General features: G+C 52.1%; 1 protein-coding gene across 1 annotated transcript in view; it reads right to left on the bottom strand.

Moving 5' to 3' along the window:
- Positions 1–458: 458 nt before the first annotated feature.
- Positions 459–13780, bottom strand: part of Wdr62 (WD repeat domain 62) — a 31465-nt gene continuing 18143 nt past the window's right edge. Inside the window, exons 16-32 of the mRNA XM_013026186.1 lie at positions 13223–13298; positions 12030–12141; positions 11866–11929; positions 10715–10846; positions 9931–10064; positions 7728–7780; positions 6871–7092; positions 5708–5835; positions 5392–5495; positions 5166–5264; positions 3854–3988; positions 3245–3359; positions 3000–3138; positions 2872–2923; positions 2094–2717; positions 863–1020; positions 459–776 (exon numbers count right to left, since the gene is read on the bottom strand). Coding sequence (XP_012881640.1) covers positions 519–776; positions 863–1020; positions 2094–2717; positions 2872–2923; positions 3000–3138; positions 3245–3359; positions 3854–3988; positions 5166–5264; positions 5392–5495; positions 5708–5835; positions 6871–7092; positions 7728–7780; positions 9931–10064; positions 10715–10846; positions 11866–11929; positions 12030–12141; positions 13223–13298 — 2605 coding nt within the window. The 3' untranslated portion in view covers positions 459–518. The remainder of the gene's footprint in view (positions 777–862; positions 1021–2093; positions 2718–2871; positions 2924–2999; positions 3139–3244; positions 3360–3853; positions 3989–5165; positions 5265–5391; positions 5496–5707; positions 5836–6870; positions 7093–7727; positions 7781–9930; positions 10065–10714; positions 10847–11865; positions 11930–12029; positions 12142–13222; positions 13299–13780) is intronic.

The raw sequence follows: 13780 nt of genomic DNA, 5'->3' as shown, positions 1-13780 counted from the left end.
AGAAGGGCCTCCCCTGCTGGCTTCCTTACCAGGTCAGTGGGCATACTTGTGCTGTCAAATTGGCTTCTCAGCAGACATCCCCTGTAGCAGATGCCTGCTGCCTGGAGGGGCTGATGGCTCCTAGGACGGTGATGCTGGGGAAGGAACTACATGTCCCAGCTGCTGGGTAGCTTGGTTCTCATTGTTTGTCTTTCCTCAGTTTCCCCTGTTGCAGAAGGGCATAGCAGCCTGGAGCTTGCAGGAGCCAGTGATGTGCTCAGGCCTAGTGACCACAGAAGCTCTGCCCCTACCCCTGGCTGCAGCTGGGACTGGCACAAATGCAGAGTCCCAGGCTGGTCTGCCATGGTTCCGTAGCTGTGGAACCCCCCCCCCCCCGCCCTCTCGACATCCACCTGGAGAGGCCATGGCATACAGATGAGGACAAGTACCAGGACTATGGTTTTAAGCTGCCCCTTTATTTGCTCAAAATAACCTGCTTTTCCAGAGCGGCAAGTGATGGCGGCAGTAAGGCCTCGGTCTCACTGCGCCTTCCTCCGCACAGCCTGAACCAGCAGTTCTGAGTAGTGTTCCAAAAGGGCCTGCAAGTCTGGGCTGGCCAAGGAGCCCAGTGTGGGTGAGGATGGAGGATGTGGGCTTGGCACAGACTGGGCAGGAGCCAAGTCATCTCCAACCAGCCAGTCGCTGGCTTCCAGCTGGCTGTGGATCCAAAGGAAGGTGGAGGCCAGCAGGGTCTGTGCTTGCTGCTGGTCAGTGCCCAGCCAGCTACTGGAGCCTAACTGCAAGCGATGGCAAGCTGATCAGGGATCCTCCAGGCCCACGGAGCCCCTCAACCTTTCCCCTGGCCCCGGGGTCACCAGCTTACTGTGTGGTAAAGGTCAAGGGCTTCTTGGAAGGCAGTCTGCAGCCTGTGCAAGATGCTCGTCACATCATGTAGGTAGAGGGGTGTGGGGGGCAGGACAGCAGCCGGTAGCCCAAGCTCCCTCCAGTGTCCAGAGCTCCCTGGGACAGGACTGGGTACACCTGGGGCAGAGACAAGGAAATAAGGCTAGAGGCTGGGCTGATCTCAATAATCCCCAGGGCTGCCTCAGCTGGTCTCAAAGGATTTTCTCATCATCCTTTCCACTGCCGACTCCCTGCTTCCCTCCTCTCCTTAGCACATAACACTTTTTTTTTCCCTACTCTGGGTTGAACTCAAGGCCTTCAGTTCCAATTGGTTTTTGTCTGGGACTGGGCACTGTCCCTCAGCTCTTCAGCTTAAGGCTAGTGCTCTACCACTTGAGCTACAGCGCCACTTCTGGCTTTTTTTCTGCTTATGTAGTGCTGAGGAATTGAACCCAGGGCCTCATACATATGAAGCAAGCACTCTACCACTGAGCCACCTTCCCAGCCCTCAACTGGCTTTTTTTTTTTTTGCTCACAACTGGATCTTTACCACTTGAGTCACACCTCCATTTTGCTGGTAAATGGAGATAGTCTCTCAGATTGGTCTGCCCAATGCTGGCTCAGAACTGTGATCCTCAGATCTCAGTCTCCTGAGTAGCTAGGATGACAGGTGTGAGACACTGGTGCCCAGCTGAGAATTTACAATTTAGGGACAGATTCCCAAGCAAAATCTATAAAGTGTCTGATGTATTAAAAGTGGTATGTGGCCAGGTACTGGTGGCTCAAGCCTGTCATCTTAACTACTCAGAAAGCTGAGAACCAAGGATTGAGGTTCAAAGCCAGCTCAGGCTTTGTAGGACTCTAATCTCCCATTAACCACCAAAAAGGCAGAAGTGGGGCTGTTGCTTAAGTGTTAAAGCTAAAGGTCAGCACCTAGGCCCTGATTCAAGTAACACACACACACACACACACACACACACACGATGTCAAATCTCTACCCTGTACACACACACACACACACACACACACACGATGTCAAATCTCTACCCTGTTGTTTACCAAGTGTCCAAAGGCCTGGAACACAAGTGCTTATTAAATATGTAAGTGACCCCACGGTCCCTGTGGCTAGCTGAAGTGTCCAGCTTGGGAGCGGAGCCAGCTAGGACAGGGGATAGGCTGAAGATCCAGTCCTGTGCCAAGGTGATGCTTACCAGGGCTGGGCTCCGGAAGGGAGGAAGTGCTACCAGGGACTTCAGGCCTAACTTCTGGAAGTGGGGGGCTGTTGGAGTGGGGAGACGGGGACAGGGAGGGGGGGCTTGGGAGCTTTGGAAGAAAGGCAGAGCTGTGGAGCCTTGGGGTGCTTCCATCCATAGGGCTGGTGGCTAGCGAGCTGGCTGTTACACCAGGCCTCATGTCCACGGACTCCTGGGACCAGACACACGTGGTGGGTGGCTTCAGCCCGTCACAGACACTTGACAAGGTGAGTCTTAGGCCAGCTCGGGCCTCGTGGTTGCCCCAGGAAGGCAGGGAAGGTTCTTGGTCCTCGTTTCCAGAACTGGGTTCTGCTGTGACAAGGGCCGGGAGCTCCTGGCCCAGAGCGTCCAGTTCTTCAACAGATGAGGGTCTGTGGAGGGGGCCGGCCAGCTCAGCGAGGATGGGATCCTCACATGACATCTTGGCTCGGGAGCTGGTGGTAGATTCCATGGAGGAGCAGGTAGAGGGGGTACAGACGCCCGGATCCAGGCCTGGTTCAGATGTGGGTGTTGAAGGCTTCCTGTCTGTGGGCAGCACTGAGGAGGAAGGGACACAGGGTGCCAGGCCTGTAAGGTGGGGGGCTGTAAAGGAAGCAGATGGCTCACTCCAACCCTGTCGCTGAGTGGACAGGCTCTGCCCAGGGAGGAATTCACAGTATGAACAGACTCCCCCCGACCCCCCTCCCAGCTCAGCTGGGACACACAGGGCTAGTCATCTGTGACTTGAGGTACTCACTCCGTGGGCACAGGGGCTCCAGGGGCTCCTCAGCCTTTGCCCCCAAAAGGACCTGCAAGGACAGCTCTGAGGACAAGGCCTCTTGGTTCTCAGCCCTGGGCCCTGGGGGAGCTGACCCCAATACTCACATTGGTCCCGTCTGGGGAGGTGTAGCCAGTACCTGCTCTCGGGGGCTCTGCCTGGGGCTGGCTTCCCCGGTGGCGAAGCTTGGCCTCCGGAGGTTTCACCAGGTGCAGAGGCAGCAGGGGTGAGAAGGTATGGGTGAACCTGGGGGTGGGACAGTGGCACTGCCATTCTGCCTGTGGGTATCGGAGGGACCGCGGCCCATCAGGGTGAAGGACAGCGAGGCAGGGGTGAGGTAACCAGCATCTACCTGGATGCCTTCTGCAGGCGTGACAGAAACTGTGTGGAGATGCTCAGCCGGGGGTTGAAGAAGTCGTCCTCAGCCTCTGAGACCTTCACGTCCTCCAGGGACCCTTGAAAGAGCTCTGGGGGACATTGTTGTGGAGTCCTCAGAGCCCTCCCAGACAAGAAGGCCTGCGCAGCGAGACCCACAGCAGCAGGCAGGTCCCCAGGACTCCACCAGCAGGCACTACACACCTGACCTCAGGAGTGAAGGGACCAGGGGGAGGAAGAGCAAGCAGAACTGTCCTTAAGAGAAGTGTAGCCTGGCTCATGCCTGTAATCCCAGCTACTCAAGAGGCTGAGAGCTGAGGATCATAGTTCAAAGGCAACAACACAGGCAGAAAAAGTCCAAGAAACTCTTATCTCCATTAACTACCCCAAAAAGCTGGAAATGGAGCTCAAAGTGGTAGAGCACCAGCCTTGAGCAAAAAAAGTGCTCAGAGACAGCACCTAGATCCTGAGTTCAAGCCCCAGAACCAGCACAAAAAACAAACAAACAGAAAAAACCTACTCTGGGCCCCACGCTGCTTCCCAGACAACCTAGGAAGGTTCAGTATGGTACAGGGCCAGGCCCTACCTTCAGAGGGGGCATCGGTAAGCGTCTCAAAGTGGTGACGGAGGAACTTCTCCTGCTCAGGAGTCTGGGGAACAGAGCTATTGGCTGGGCCTGGCCCCTCAGGCCGGGGCGGTTCTTCTGCCATACCCAGGCATCCTGGAGAGAGGTAGGAGAAGGGTGGGGAGACAGAAGCTTTCAACCTGGTGAGTCATGGAGGATGCCACTCAACCATGGAGAAAGCTGGATATACCTGTCACACGCCCTGCTGCCACCTGACAGAGAAGGCCAACCTTATAGGCCAGGAAACTGGGATTTAGGGCCGATGGGGGCCTCAGCCCCATTAGGTTTGTTTTTTTTTTTTTTGGTCGTGGGACTTGAACTCTGGGCCTGGGCGCTGTCTCTCAGCTCTTCAGCTAAAGGCAAGCTTTCTATCACTTGAGCCACAGCGTTACTTCCAGTTTTCTAGTGGTTTACTGGATATAAGAGTCTCACAGAGGGCTGGGAAGGTGGCTCAGTGTTAGAGCGCTTGCCTTGCATGCCTGAGGCCCTGGGTTCAATTCCTCAGCACCACATAAGCAAAAAGAAAAAAGCCGGAAGTGGCGCTGTGGCTCAAGCGGTAGAGCACTTGCCTTGAGATGAAGAGGTGAGGGACAGTGCCCAAGCCCAGAGTTCAAGCCCCATGACTGACCAAACAAAACAAAACAAAACACCAAAACAACAGGAAATTAAGAGATACTGACTCCAGGGATTCAGTCAATAAATATATATAAGATAAAATGCTTAAGTTTGTAACTGTAATTAAATATTTAAAAAAAAAAAAAAGAGTCTCACAGACTTTGCTGCCTGGGCTGGCTTTGAACTGTGATCCTCAGATCTCAGCCTCCTGAGTAGCTAGGATTACAGGCGTGAGCCACCAGTGCCTGGCTCCCTTAGTTATTTTATACACACACATACACACATATTCCTACAATTTTGGGGGGTTGGCAATGTGGCTTAGTGGGTAAAGTGCTTGCCTAGCTCTCTGAGGCCCTGGGTTTGATTCCTCAGTACCGCATAAACAAAAATAAATAAAACTATACAATTTTTTTTGTGTGGGTCATGGGGCTTGAACCCAGGGCCTGAGCAGTGTGCTTGTTCCAGTTTTCTGGTGGTTAACTGGATATAAAAAAAAAAAAATCTCATGGACTTTCCTGCCCAGCCAGCTTCAAATGGCTATCCTCAGATCTCAGCCTCCTGAGTAGCTAGGATAATAGGTGTGAGCCCCTCTCAGTCATTGGCTATGTGACCACATTCAGCTGGGCTCACACACTGTCCTCCTCTGTATCTGGCTTACCTGGCTCGTGGGGAATGGTCATGGTGAGCCGAGAGTCCAGGTCAGGCCGTGGAGCAGAGAAATGAGGGGCAGCAAAGGGGCGGTCTAAGTCAGCTTCCCCTGAGTTGCAAAGAGCAGAGCTGTGGTGAGTAGCCCACCACTTGGAACCCTTAATGGGTGGGTCTGAGTATATGGTTTGCAAGGATTGTGCACAAAGGGCCCATCCCAGGGTGCCTGCCCCACTCACCCTCAGGTGGGCTCTGGTTCTTCAAGCTGACGGAGGACGCCTTGAGGTAGGCCTCAGCCTGTGGCTCTCCAGGCCCCGCCCTGGCCTCCTTCTCATAGTACTGGCTGCAATGCCAGTAGAGCTGGGGTTATTCTGGTTAACAAGAAGCCTCCTGCCCAGAATCCCTTGCTCCTCCAAATGCTCCCCCTCTGTATGGCTCTCCCCGTTGAGGACCATGGAAACAGGCTGCAGCTGAGGCTGGGGGTCCTCTGTGCGCATGCACACAGGCCTCTGGGGAAGCAGAGGCAGCTCTTCCAGCAGTAGCCATGACACTCACCTGGCGGTCCCTGTGACTGTGACTTCTCTGTCCAGGGAGTAGACAAGGAGCTTGTTGGCCTCAGATGACTCTCTCTGCAGGGATAGAAAGGAGGGATGCCCATGGCCATCCTCCTGGGGACTCTCTGCCTAGAGGGTAAAGAGCAGAACCACTCTTTAGGCCCTCACAGGCCAATGGCTGTGACTATGATGGGGAATGATGGTACACAGCACTGGCTGTGGGAACAAAGACAGGACCCATGCCCTGGCCTATGGTCAGCCTGCACTGTGGTCTCTATGGAGATAAATCATGAGGCAAAATGAATCATATAACTTGTGCAGGGTTTGGAGGTATGGCTCAGTTGGTAGAGCACCAGCCACTGACAGAAAGCATCAAGTACTGAGTTTGAGTCCATTAAAAAAAAAAAAAGTAATGAGTGTAGGAAAGGAAGGAAGGGGGGAAATGGGGGAGAATGAAGGAAAGGGTAATATTGACCAAAAAATATTGTACTCATAACCTGACCTATGGAACTGCAACCCCTTTGTACACCACTTTATAATAACAACTTTTAAAAGTGAAAAAAAAAGTCATGAGACAGAGATCATCATGCCATTTTTTTGGAAAAGGAAGGTCCAGAGAGGCAAATCTCTCATTTCAGGACACACAGCCTGAGGAGAATTAAGCCAGGGATCTTTCTATTCAAAAGTTCCCCCTGGCCAGGTGCTGGTAGCTCACACTTGTAATCCTACCTACTCAGGAGGCTGCCATCTAAGGATCACAGATCAAAGCCAGGCTGGGAAGGAAAGTTCATGAGACTTACCTCCTATTAAACACTAAAAAAGCTAGAAGTGAGGAAGCCACTCAACTGATAAAGCTCTAGCCTTGAGCACAAAAACTCAGGGGTAGTACCCAGGACCTGAGTTCAAGCCTCAAGACACACAGACACACAGACACACACAGACACACACAGACACACACACACACACACACACACACGTTCCCTTTAACTCTGGGATTAAGCTCTTAAATCCTTTGTGATCCACTTGCAGATTCCTTGTCTGGCCTGGGAAGTCACCATACCCTGAAGCCCTATTTCAGAGTGAGGATGTTGAGGTCCCTTGTCCTGGGTGGGCAGATGCAATGGGGGTGGGTGGCAGGCCAGGCTGTGTGTGTGTAGGACATACCTCACCCAGCAGATCCTCCAGGTTCTGCGGTTCCACTGTGTCCACAACCGAGTCCTCCAGATGCTCAGGTTTCATGGGTGTAAAGTAGCAATCCAGGGCCCGAGCATCCAAGATGGTCTTCAGGGGCTCCTGGTCAGCCCGCTCTGCCCAGCGGCCATGTGGCTGGTAGCTGCTGCGCTTGGCATGGAAGGCAGGGCCATCTGTCACATCATCGTCCCCTAGCTTGAGGGACAGGGGAAGGTCAGGCAGTCAGCAACTCCAATGACAGAGTCTCTCCAGAAACTCCTCCCCCTCCTCTCTCTTTTCTTGGAGCTTGAACTCAGGGCCTGGACACTGTTCTGAGCTTTGCTGTTCAAGGTTAGTGCTCTACCACTTGAACCCTAGCCCCCCTTCCAGCTTTTTGGTAGTTAACTGCAGATAAGAATCTCATGGACAGACGGGCACTGGTGGCTCACGCCTCTAATCCTAGCTGCTCTAAGCAGCTAGTCTGTGAGGCCTTTTCTTCTTAACTTACTTGTCATTGGCACTCCCTCTTTCCTTCCTAACCTGTCTTCCTCTACAGCAGGTTTCAACTCCTAACACATGACATGATTTCGCTCATTTATTCACCATGGCTACTGTCCGACTCCCACACTAGCAAATGAGCCTGTCAAGGGCTCATTGCTGTAACCCCAATGTCTAGAACAGCCCCTGGCATGGGGTGTAGGGGATTGTGAATGAAGGGTTGTCTGACCTGACCCTGAATAATGGGGTTCTTCAGGGAGAGAAAACATCTGGAAAGGGAAAAGGGCTCCCCAAAGGAAGAAGAGCATAGGCAGGACTCCTCCTTTGCCAGCCCACTGTCCTGGAAGACTTACCAACCGCTTTGCCCAGAGCGGCAGCTTGCCATTGGTCAGCAGGCACTGGGGATCTGAGGAGACATATAGGATCCGTGACAAAGGAACAAAACACCCGAGAGATGCATGGGCTGAACAAATGAGCATTTTCCTAGGTGACACACAACACAGGAGCCTATACATTAAAAGTTCAGCTGGGCCGGGCACCGGTGGCTCATACCTGTAATCCTAGCTACTCAGAAGCTGAGAGCTAAGGATCATGATTCAAAGCCAGCCCGAGCAGAAAAGTCCATGAGACTCTGATCTCCACTAAACTGCTCAGCAAACCAGAAGTGGCGTTGTGACTCAAGTGATAGAGCGCTTCCCTTGAGCTGAAGAGCTGAGGGACAGCACCCAGTCACAGAGTTCAAGCCCCACGACTGACAACAACAACAAAAAAGTTCAGCTAGGGTCTGGGAATGTGGCTTAGTGGTAGAGTGCTTATCTAGCATGCATGAAGCCCTGAGTTCGATTCCTCAGTACCACATAAACAGAAAGAGCCAGAAATGGTGCTATGGCTAGAGTGGTAGAGAGCTAGCCTTGAACAAAAAAAGCTCAGAGACAGTGGCCAGGCCCTGAGTTCAAGCCTCAGAACTAGCAAAAAAAAAGAGTTAAGTTGGCCATTGGTGGTTCACACCTGTCATCCTAGCTACTCAAGAGGCTGAGACCTGAGGATCAGGGTTCAAAGCCAGCCTGGGCAGTAAAGTCCATGAGATTCTAATCTCCAATGAACCGCCAGAAAACCAGAAGTGGCACTTTAGCTCAAGTGGTAGAGCACTAGCCTTAAATGAAAAACCTCAGGGACAGCGCCCAGGCTCTGAGTTCAAGTCCCAGGACCAGCACACATACACAAAAAGGAATTCACTTAAAAAGCTCTTGCACTACTGGCCAGTGGCCTCTTTTGCCTGAGCAACAGTCTGTTATCTTCTGGGGAAAAACACCCATTGTTGTATTAACTTCCCATGACCTCCATGTATCCCCCTCTTTGGCTGGGGCTGACAAAAGCCATGATTCACACCCAGAACTTGTGGTGAGTGTTTAGGAAAGAAGACTCACTTCTCCTGAACTCAGTTAACCTTTCATTTGCTTTATAAATCTGCAGGGCATCTTTCCCCCCAGTAAAGGGAAAATCTGCAGAGAATAAAGCCAGCATGAAGAAAAGCAGAACCAAAAGATGGAGAAAGATAGCTTCCTTTACCTTGTGTGTATTGGTTGTTTTTGAGATGGATCTTACTCTATACCCAACTCAGCCTGGACTGGGATCCTCCCACTTGTTCTCCCTACCATGCTGGAACATGCCTCATGATTGGGCTTCCCCCAAAGATGGGACAGAGGCATATACTACTATACCCAATCACTGTTTGAGATAGAAAATGTCAAGGCTAGCACTCTACCACTTGAGCCACAGCACCACTTCCGGTTTTCTGGTGGTTTATTGGAGATAAGAGTCTCACAGACTATCATGCCCGGATTGGGTTTGAAGTGTGATCCTCAGATCTCAGCCTCCTAAGTAGCTAGGATGACAGGCTTCAGCTCTGGCACCCAACCAAATAGCTTCCTTTTTTTTATTTTTAAAATTTTTTGTCAGTTGTGGGGCCTGAACTCTAGGCCTGGGCGCTGTCCCTCAACTCTTCAGCTCAAGGCTAGTGCTCTACCACTGAGCCACAGCACCACTTCCGTTTTTTTTCTCAAATAGCTTCCTTTTAATATGGACTCAGCCATGCCTAAAGCCAATCTTCTTTTTTTTTGGTCAGTTGTGGGGCTTGAATTCAGGACTTGGGCACTACCCCTCAGCTCTTCAGCTCAAGGTGAGCGCTCTACTGCTTGAGACACAGTGCCACTTCCAGTTTTCTAGTGGTTTATTGGAGATCAGAATCTCTCGGACTTTCCTGCCTGGCTGGCTTTGAACCGTGACTCTCAGATCTCAGCCTCCTGAGTAGCTAGGATTACAGGCATGAGCCACTGGTGCCTGGCAAAGCCAATCTTCTTGAATATTCAGTAACATCAACCAAAAAAATTTTCTCTATCCAGTTTAAGCCAATGAAGAGTATGATTATCATTACACTGAAAGAGCTGGCTGACATGATGAGCTGAAAACTGAGGTAGTGGGCATGATCCAGCCATGACTCTCCATGCTGACACTTCAAAACCGCCTAGGGACCCTTACCTGGGCCCCCTTCCAGACCTGAGTCCAAACTATCCTTGGATGGGGTCTTCACCAGCTCTTCTGGCTCACATTCCTCCTCTGTTTCATCCTCTGTCTGCTCTCCAGGGCTGAGGGATCGGATCTCGCTGGGCATGGATGTGTAGGTCTCCTGCCTAACACCAAGATGGATGACAGAAAGGAAATACAGATAAGCGGGGGGGAGGGGGAGAAGGGAGGAGGACTTGCCTAGAGCCGGGCCCTGTGCCAAGCTCCAAAGGGACAGTCTTGGCCACTCAGACGGAGGGGGAGGCCTCTCACTTGACCTTCTCCACATCTAGAAAATGAGACACAGCAAGGGTGATAAAGGCCAACGGTAAGCCGTTCTTCAAGGGCACAGTGATGGGACAGGGGGCAGAGCAGTTAGTCAAATCCCCCTTGGGTAGAGGAAAAAAGCTTTGGGGACTATGGGAGATTGAGACATGGCCTGGGCGCTCAGAGCCTGCTCAGAGCCCCACGGAGAGTCACTAGAGCTTTGTTTACAAAATCTGCCTATAGGGCTGGGAAGGTGGCTCAGTGGTAGAGTGCTTGCCTTGCATGCCTGAGACCCTGAGTTCGATTCCTCAGCACCACATAAGCAAAAAGAAAAAAGCCGGAAGTGGCGCCGTGGCTCAAGTGGTAGAGCGCTAGCCTTGAGCTGAAGAGCTGAGGGACAGCGCCCAGGCCCAGAGTCAGGCCCCACGACTGACCAAAAACAAAAAAATGTGCCTGTGCAGCCAGGCAGCAGATGCACTTGTACCCCTGGGGAACGGGTGGCTGCCAGGACCTTGGGTGGTCACCCCACGTCCTGTCCTTGGGCTGCTGCTGCTGTCGTCGCTGCTCCTGGTGGTTGATCTCCAGCAGGTGCTGCTTCATGCAGGTGGTGATCTCCGGGCCCAGGTGCCAGATGAACACGCAGCTGCAGGGGCCATAAGGAGAAGAAACGTAGCAATCACCACCATGCCTATGTCTAGGGCCACCTAGCTGCCAGGCCCAAGACCCCATCTCTAGACCCTCTAGAGCTGAATTCAAGGGCTTTGGGCTTAGATCTACTCCCTGGCTGACAGGCCAGGCAGCCCAGCGTCTGTTCTGGGGTCTTGAGACTTGAGGAACAGGGCTTTGAGGGAAGAGTATGGGAAATTAAAGGGAAGGGCAAAGCACCCAGCATGGGCTACCAGAATTTTACATAATGCTAGGTGCCGGTGGCTCACACCTGTAATCCTAGCTGAGATCTAATAGTGGTTCAAAGTCAGCCTGGGCAAGAAAATCCATGAGACTCTTATCTCCAATGAACCACCAGAAACCCTGAAGTGGAGCTGTGGCTCAAATGGTAGAAGGCCAGCCTCGAGCAAAAAAGCTCAGGCACAGGACCCAGGCCCTAACCAACCAGAAAAAGAATTTTACATGAATCATGGAAGGCACTGGTGGTTCATGCCTATAATCCTAATTAATCAGGAGGCTGCAGTCTGTGGATTGTGCTCCAAAGCCTGTCTGTGAGACTCATCTCCAATAAACTATCCCCCAAAAAAGCCAGAAATGGAGATGTGGCTCAAATGGCAGAACACTAGACTTGAGCAAAAAAGCTCAGGACAGTGCCCAGGTCCTGAGTTCAAGCCCCAGGACTGGCACCAAAATAAAAAAAGAAGTTATATAAATCATCTTTCTCAGGGCTTATAAAGCTTATCCGAGTTGCCAAGATAGAGACAGCGTGATCTCTTTTTCAGCTAAGTAAGGCTCAGAGAAGAGAAACAAAATAAATGTCAGGTGTGAGACGGAACTCAGGCGGGGCATGCCTCCTAGGTGACCCCTAGGCAAAGTGGGTGTGAGTTGGTCAAGTGCATTCCACTCACAGGCACGCTGTGAGCACAGTGTGCTGAGCCCCATACCCACAGAGAAGCCCAGCCAATGTGGCCCTCCCTCAACCCCTGGCTGTCCCACCTGTCTCCGGATACGGTGATCAAGTGACGACAGTCATAGGTGAACTTCATGCCTGTGATGATTTCTGCAAGCAAAGCAGAGAAGAAGGCACTCTGGCCTCTGAGTCAGAGAGATGCTGGGCACCGGGGAGGTCGTAACAGGGCCTGGCAGTGAGGCACACCTACCTGAATGGCCAAACATCTTGGCAACACACTCGCCCGAGTAAAAGTCTATTACCGAGATGCTCTTGTCTGAGCAGCTTGTGGCCAGGAAAGTGCCAGATGGATCCACCTGGACCTGAGGAAGAATGCACATACCACTCAGGCTGCCTACACCACCCGACTTCCAGGCCCTGGGCCAAGCAGCCCAGTCCCCCTAACAACCTTGCTCCCCTATTTTTGTGCTGGCCCTGGGCTTGACCTCAGGGCCGGAGTGCTGTCCTATAGCTTTTTTGCTCAAGGGTAGCACTCTACTACTTGAGCCACAGCTCTATTTCTGGCTTTTGTGAGGTAGTTTATTGGAGAGAAGACTCATAGACTTTTTCTTTTTTTCTTTTTGTCAGTCGTGGGGCTTGAACTCTGGGCCTGGGCGCTGTCCCTGCGCTCTTCAGTTCAAGGTGAGCTCTTTACCGCTTGAGCCACAGCAACACTTCCAGTTTTCTGGTGGTTTATTGGAGATAAGAATCTCACGGACTTTCTTTCCTGGGCGATTCTCAGATCTCAGCCTCCTGAATAGCTAGGATTATAGGCGTGAGCCACCGACACCCGACTCTCATAGACTTTTCTGCCCAGGTTGACTTTGAAAGTCAATCCTCAGATCTCAGCCTCCTCCATAACCTGGATTACAGGTATGAGCCACCAGCACCCTGTACAACTCCTTTTATGATAGATATTTGGCAATGGTAATGAGTCCAGGCTCCTTAATCACACACACACACACCAGTAGAACATGAACTTCAGCTTCCATTTTTCATATGAAGAAATTTACACCCCTATTTTTCATGTGAAAAAATTTACAACCAGCACCCCAGGCCGAGGGCTAAGCATGGAATGTGTACAAGCTTTATCTCTCCACAGAGCCATCCCTGGACAGAAGCCAGAAGCAGGAAGGAGTTAGGATGGAGCCTACAGAAGGGCACACAGCCTAAGGCTGAGCTGGAGCCTGAACTCAGAACAACTCTCCGGGGCCAGAAGTACTGACAAGTCCTGACCTTGTCCTGTGTCTGGTGTGGGGAAGTCAGAGACTCGACCTGGCTTCTCTGTGCTCGCCTCACACCCTGCTGCCCTGGAGCTGGAGCTCAGGTGTGAGTGGGTGCAGACTGGTCAGGGTGAGGACAGGAGGGCCCCGTGTCAGGGTATCTATGTGGGGCCCCACCCACCTTCAGCAGGGATCCTTCATCACCCTGGGAGCCCTTGTAGCACTTCTTCTGCTTGCCATTCACCGTGTTGTAGACCCTGGGAGAAGAGGAGGGGAACAGTGTAGGGTTTAGAGGGTCCTCACACCCTGACCCACCTCCCCTGGCTCCTGTCACCCTCTTTTTTTTTTAATCAGTCATGGGTCTTGAACTCAGGGCCTGGGTGGTGTCCCAGAGCTCTTGCTCAAGGCTAGTGCTCTACCACTTTGAGCCACAGCACCACTTCCTGTTTTCTGGTGGTTCATTGGAGAAAAGAGTTTCATAGACTTTCCTGCCCGGCCTGGCTTTGAACTGTGAGCCTCAGATCTCAGCCTCCTGAGTACCCAGGATGACTGGTGTGAGCCATGGGTGGCTGGTTCTGCCATTTTCTTTTCCCTTCTCTTGTCTCCAATGTATGCCTGAACAGAGGCCCTGTCCTGAATGAGGTGATGATAAAGAGGTTATGCATTGGAGCATTCATTGATTTAGTGTCCTTCTCCCCTCTCTTGTTCCCCAGTAAGCTTAGTGCCGAGGTCCCTTCCT

This window comes from Dipodomys ordii, unplaced genomic scaffold (assembly GCF_000151885.1).
Source record: "Dipodomys ordii isolate 6190 unplaced genomic scaffold, Dord_2.0 Scaffold92, whole genome shotgun sequence".
NCBI lineage: Eukaryota > Metazoa > Chordata > Mammalia > Rodentia > Heteromyidae > Dipodomys > Dipodomys ordii.
The sequence above is the reverse complement of the archived record's forward strand: the minus strand, read 5'-3'. Positions and strand labels throughout refer to the sequence as shown.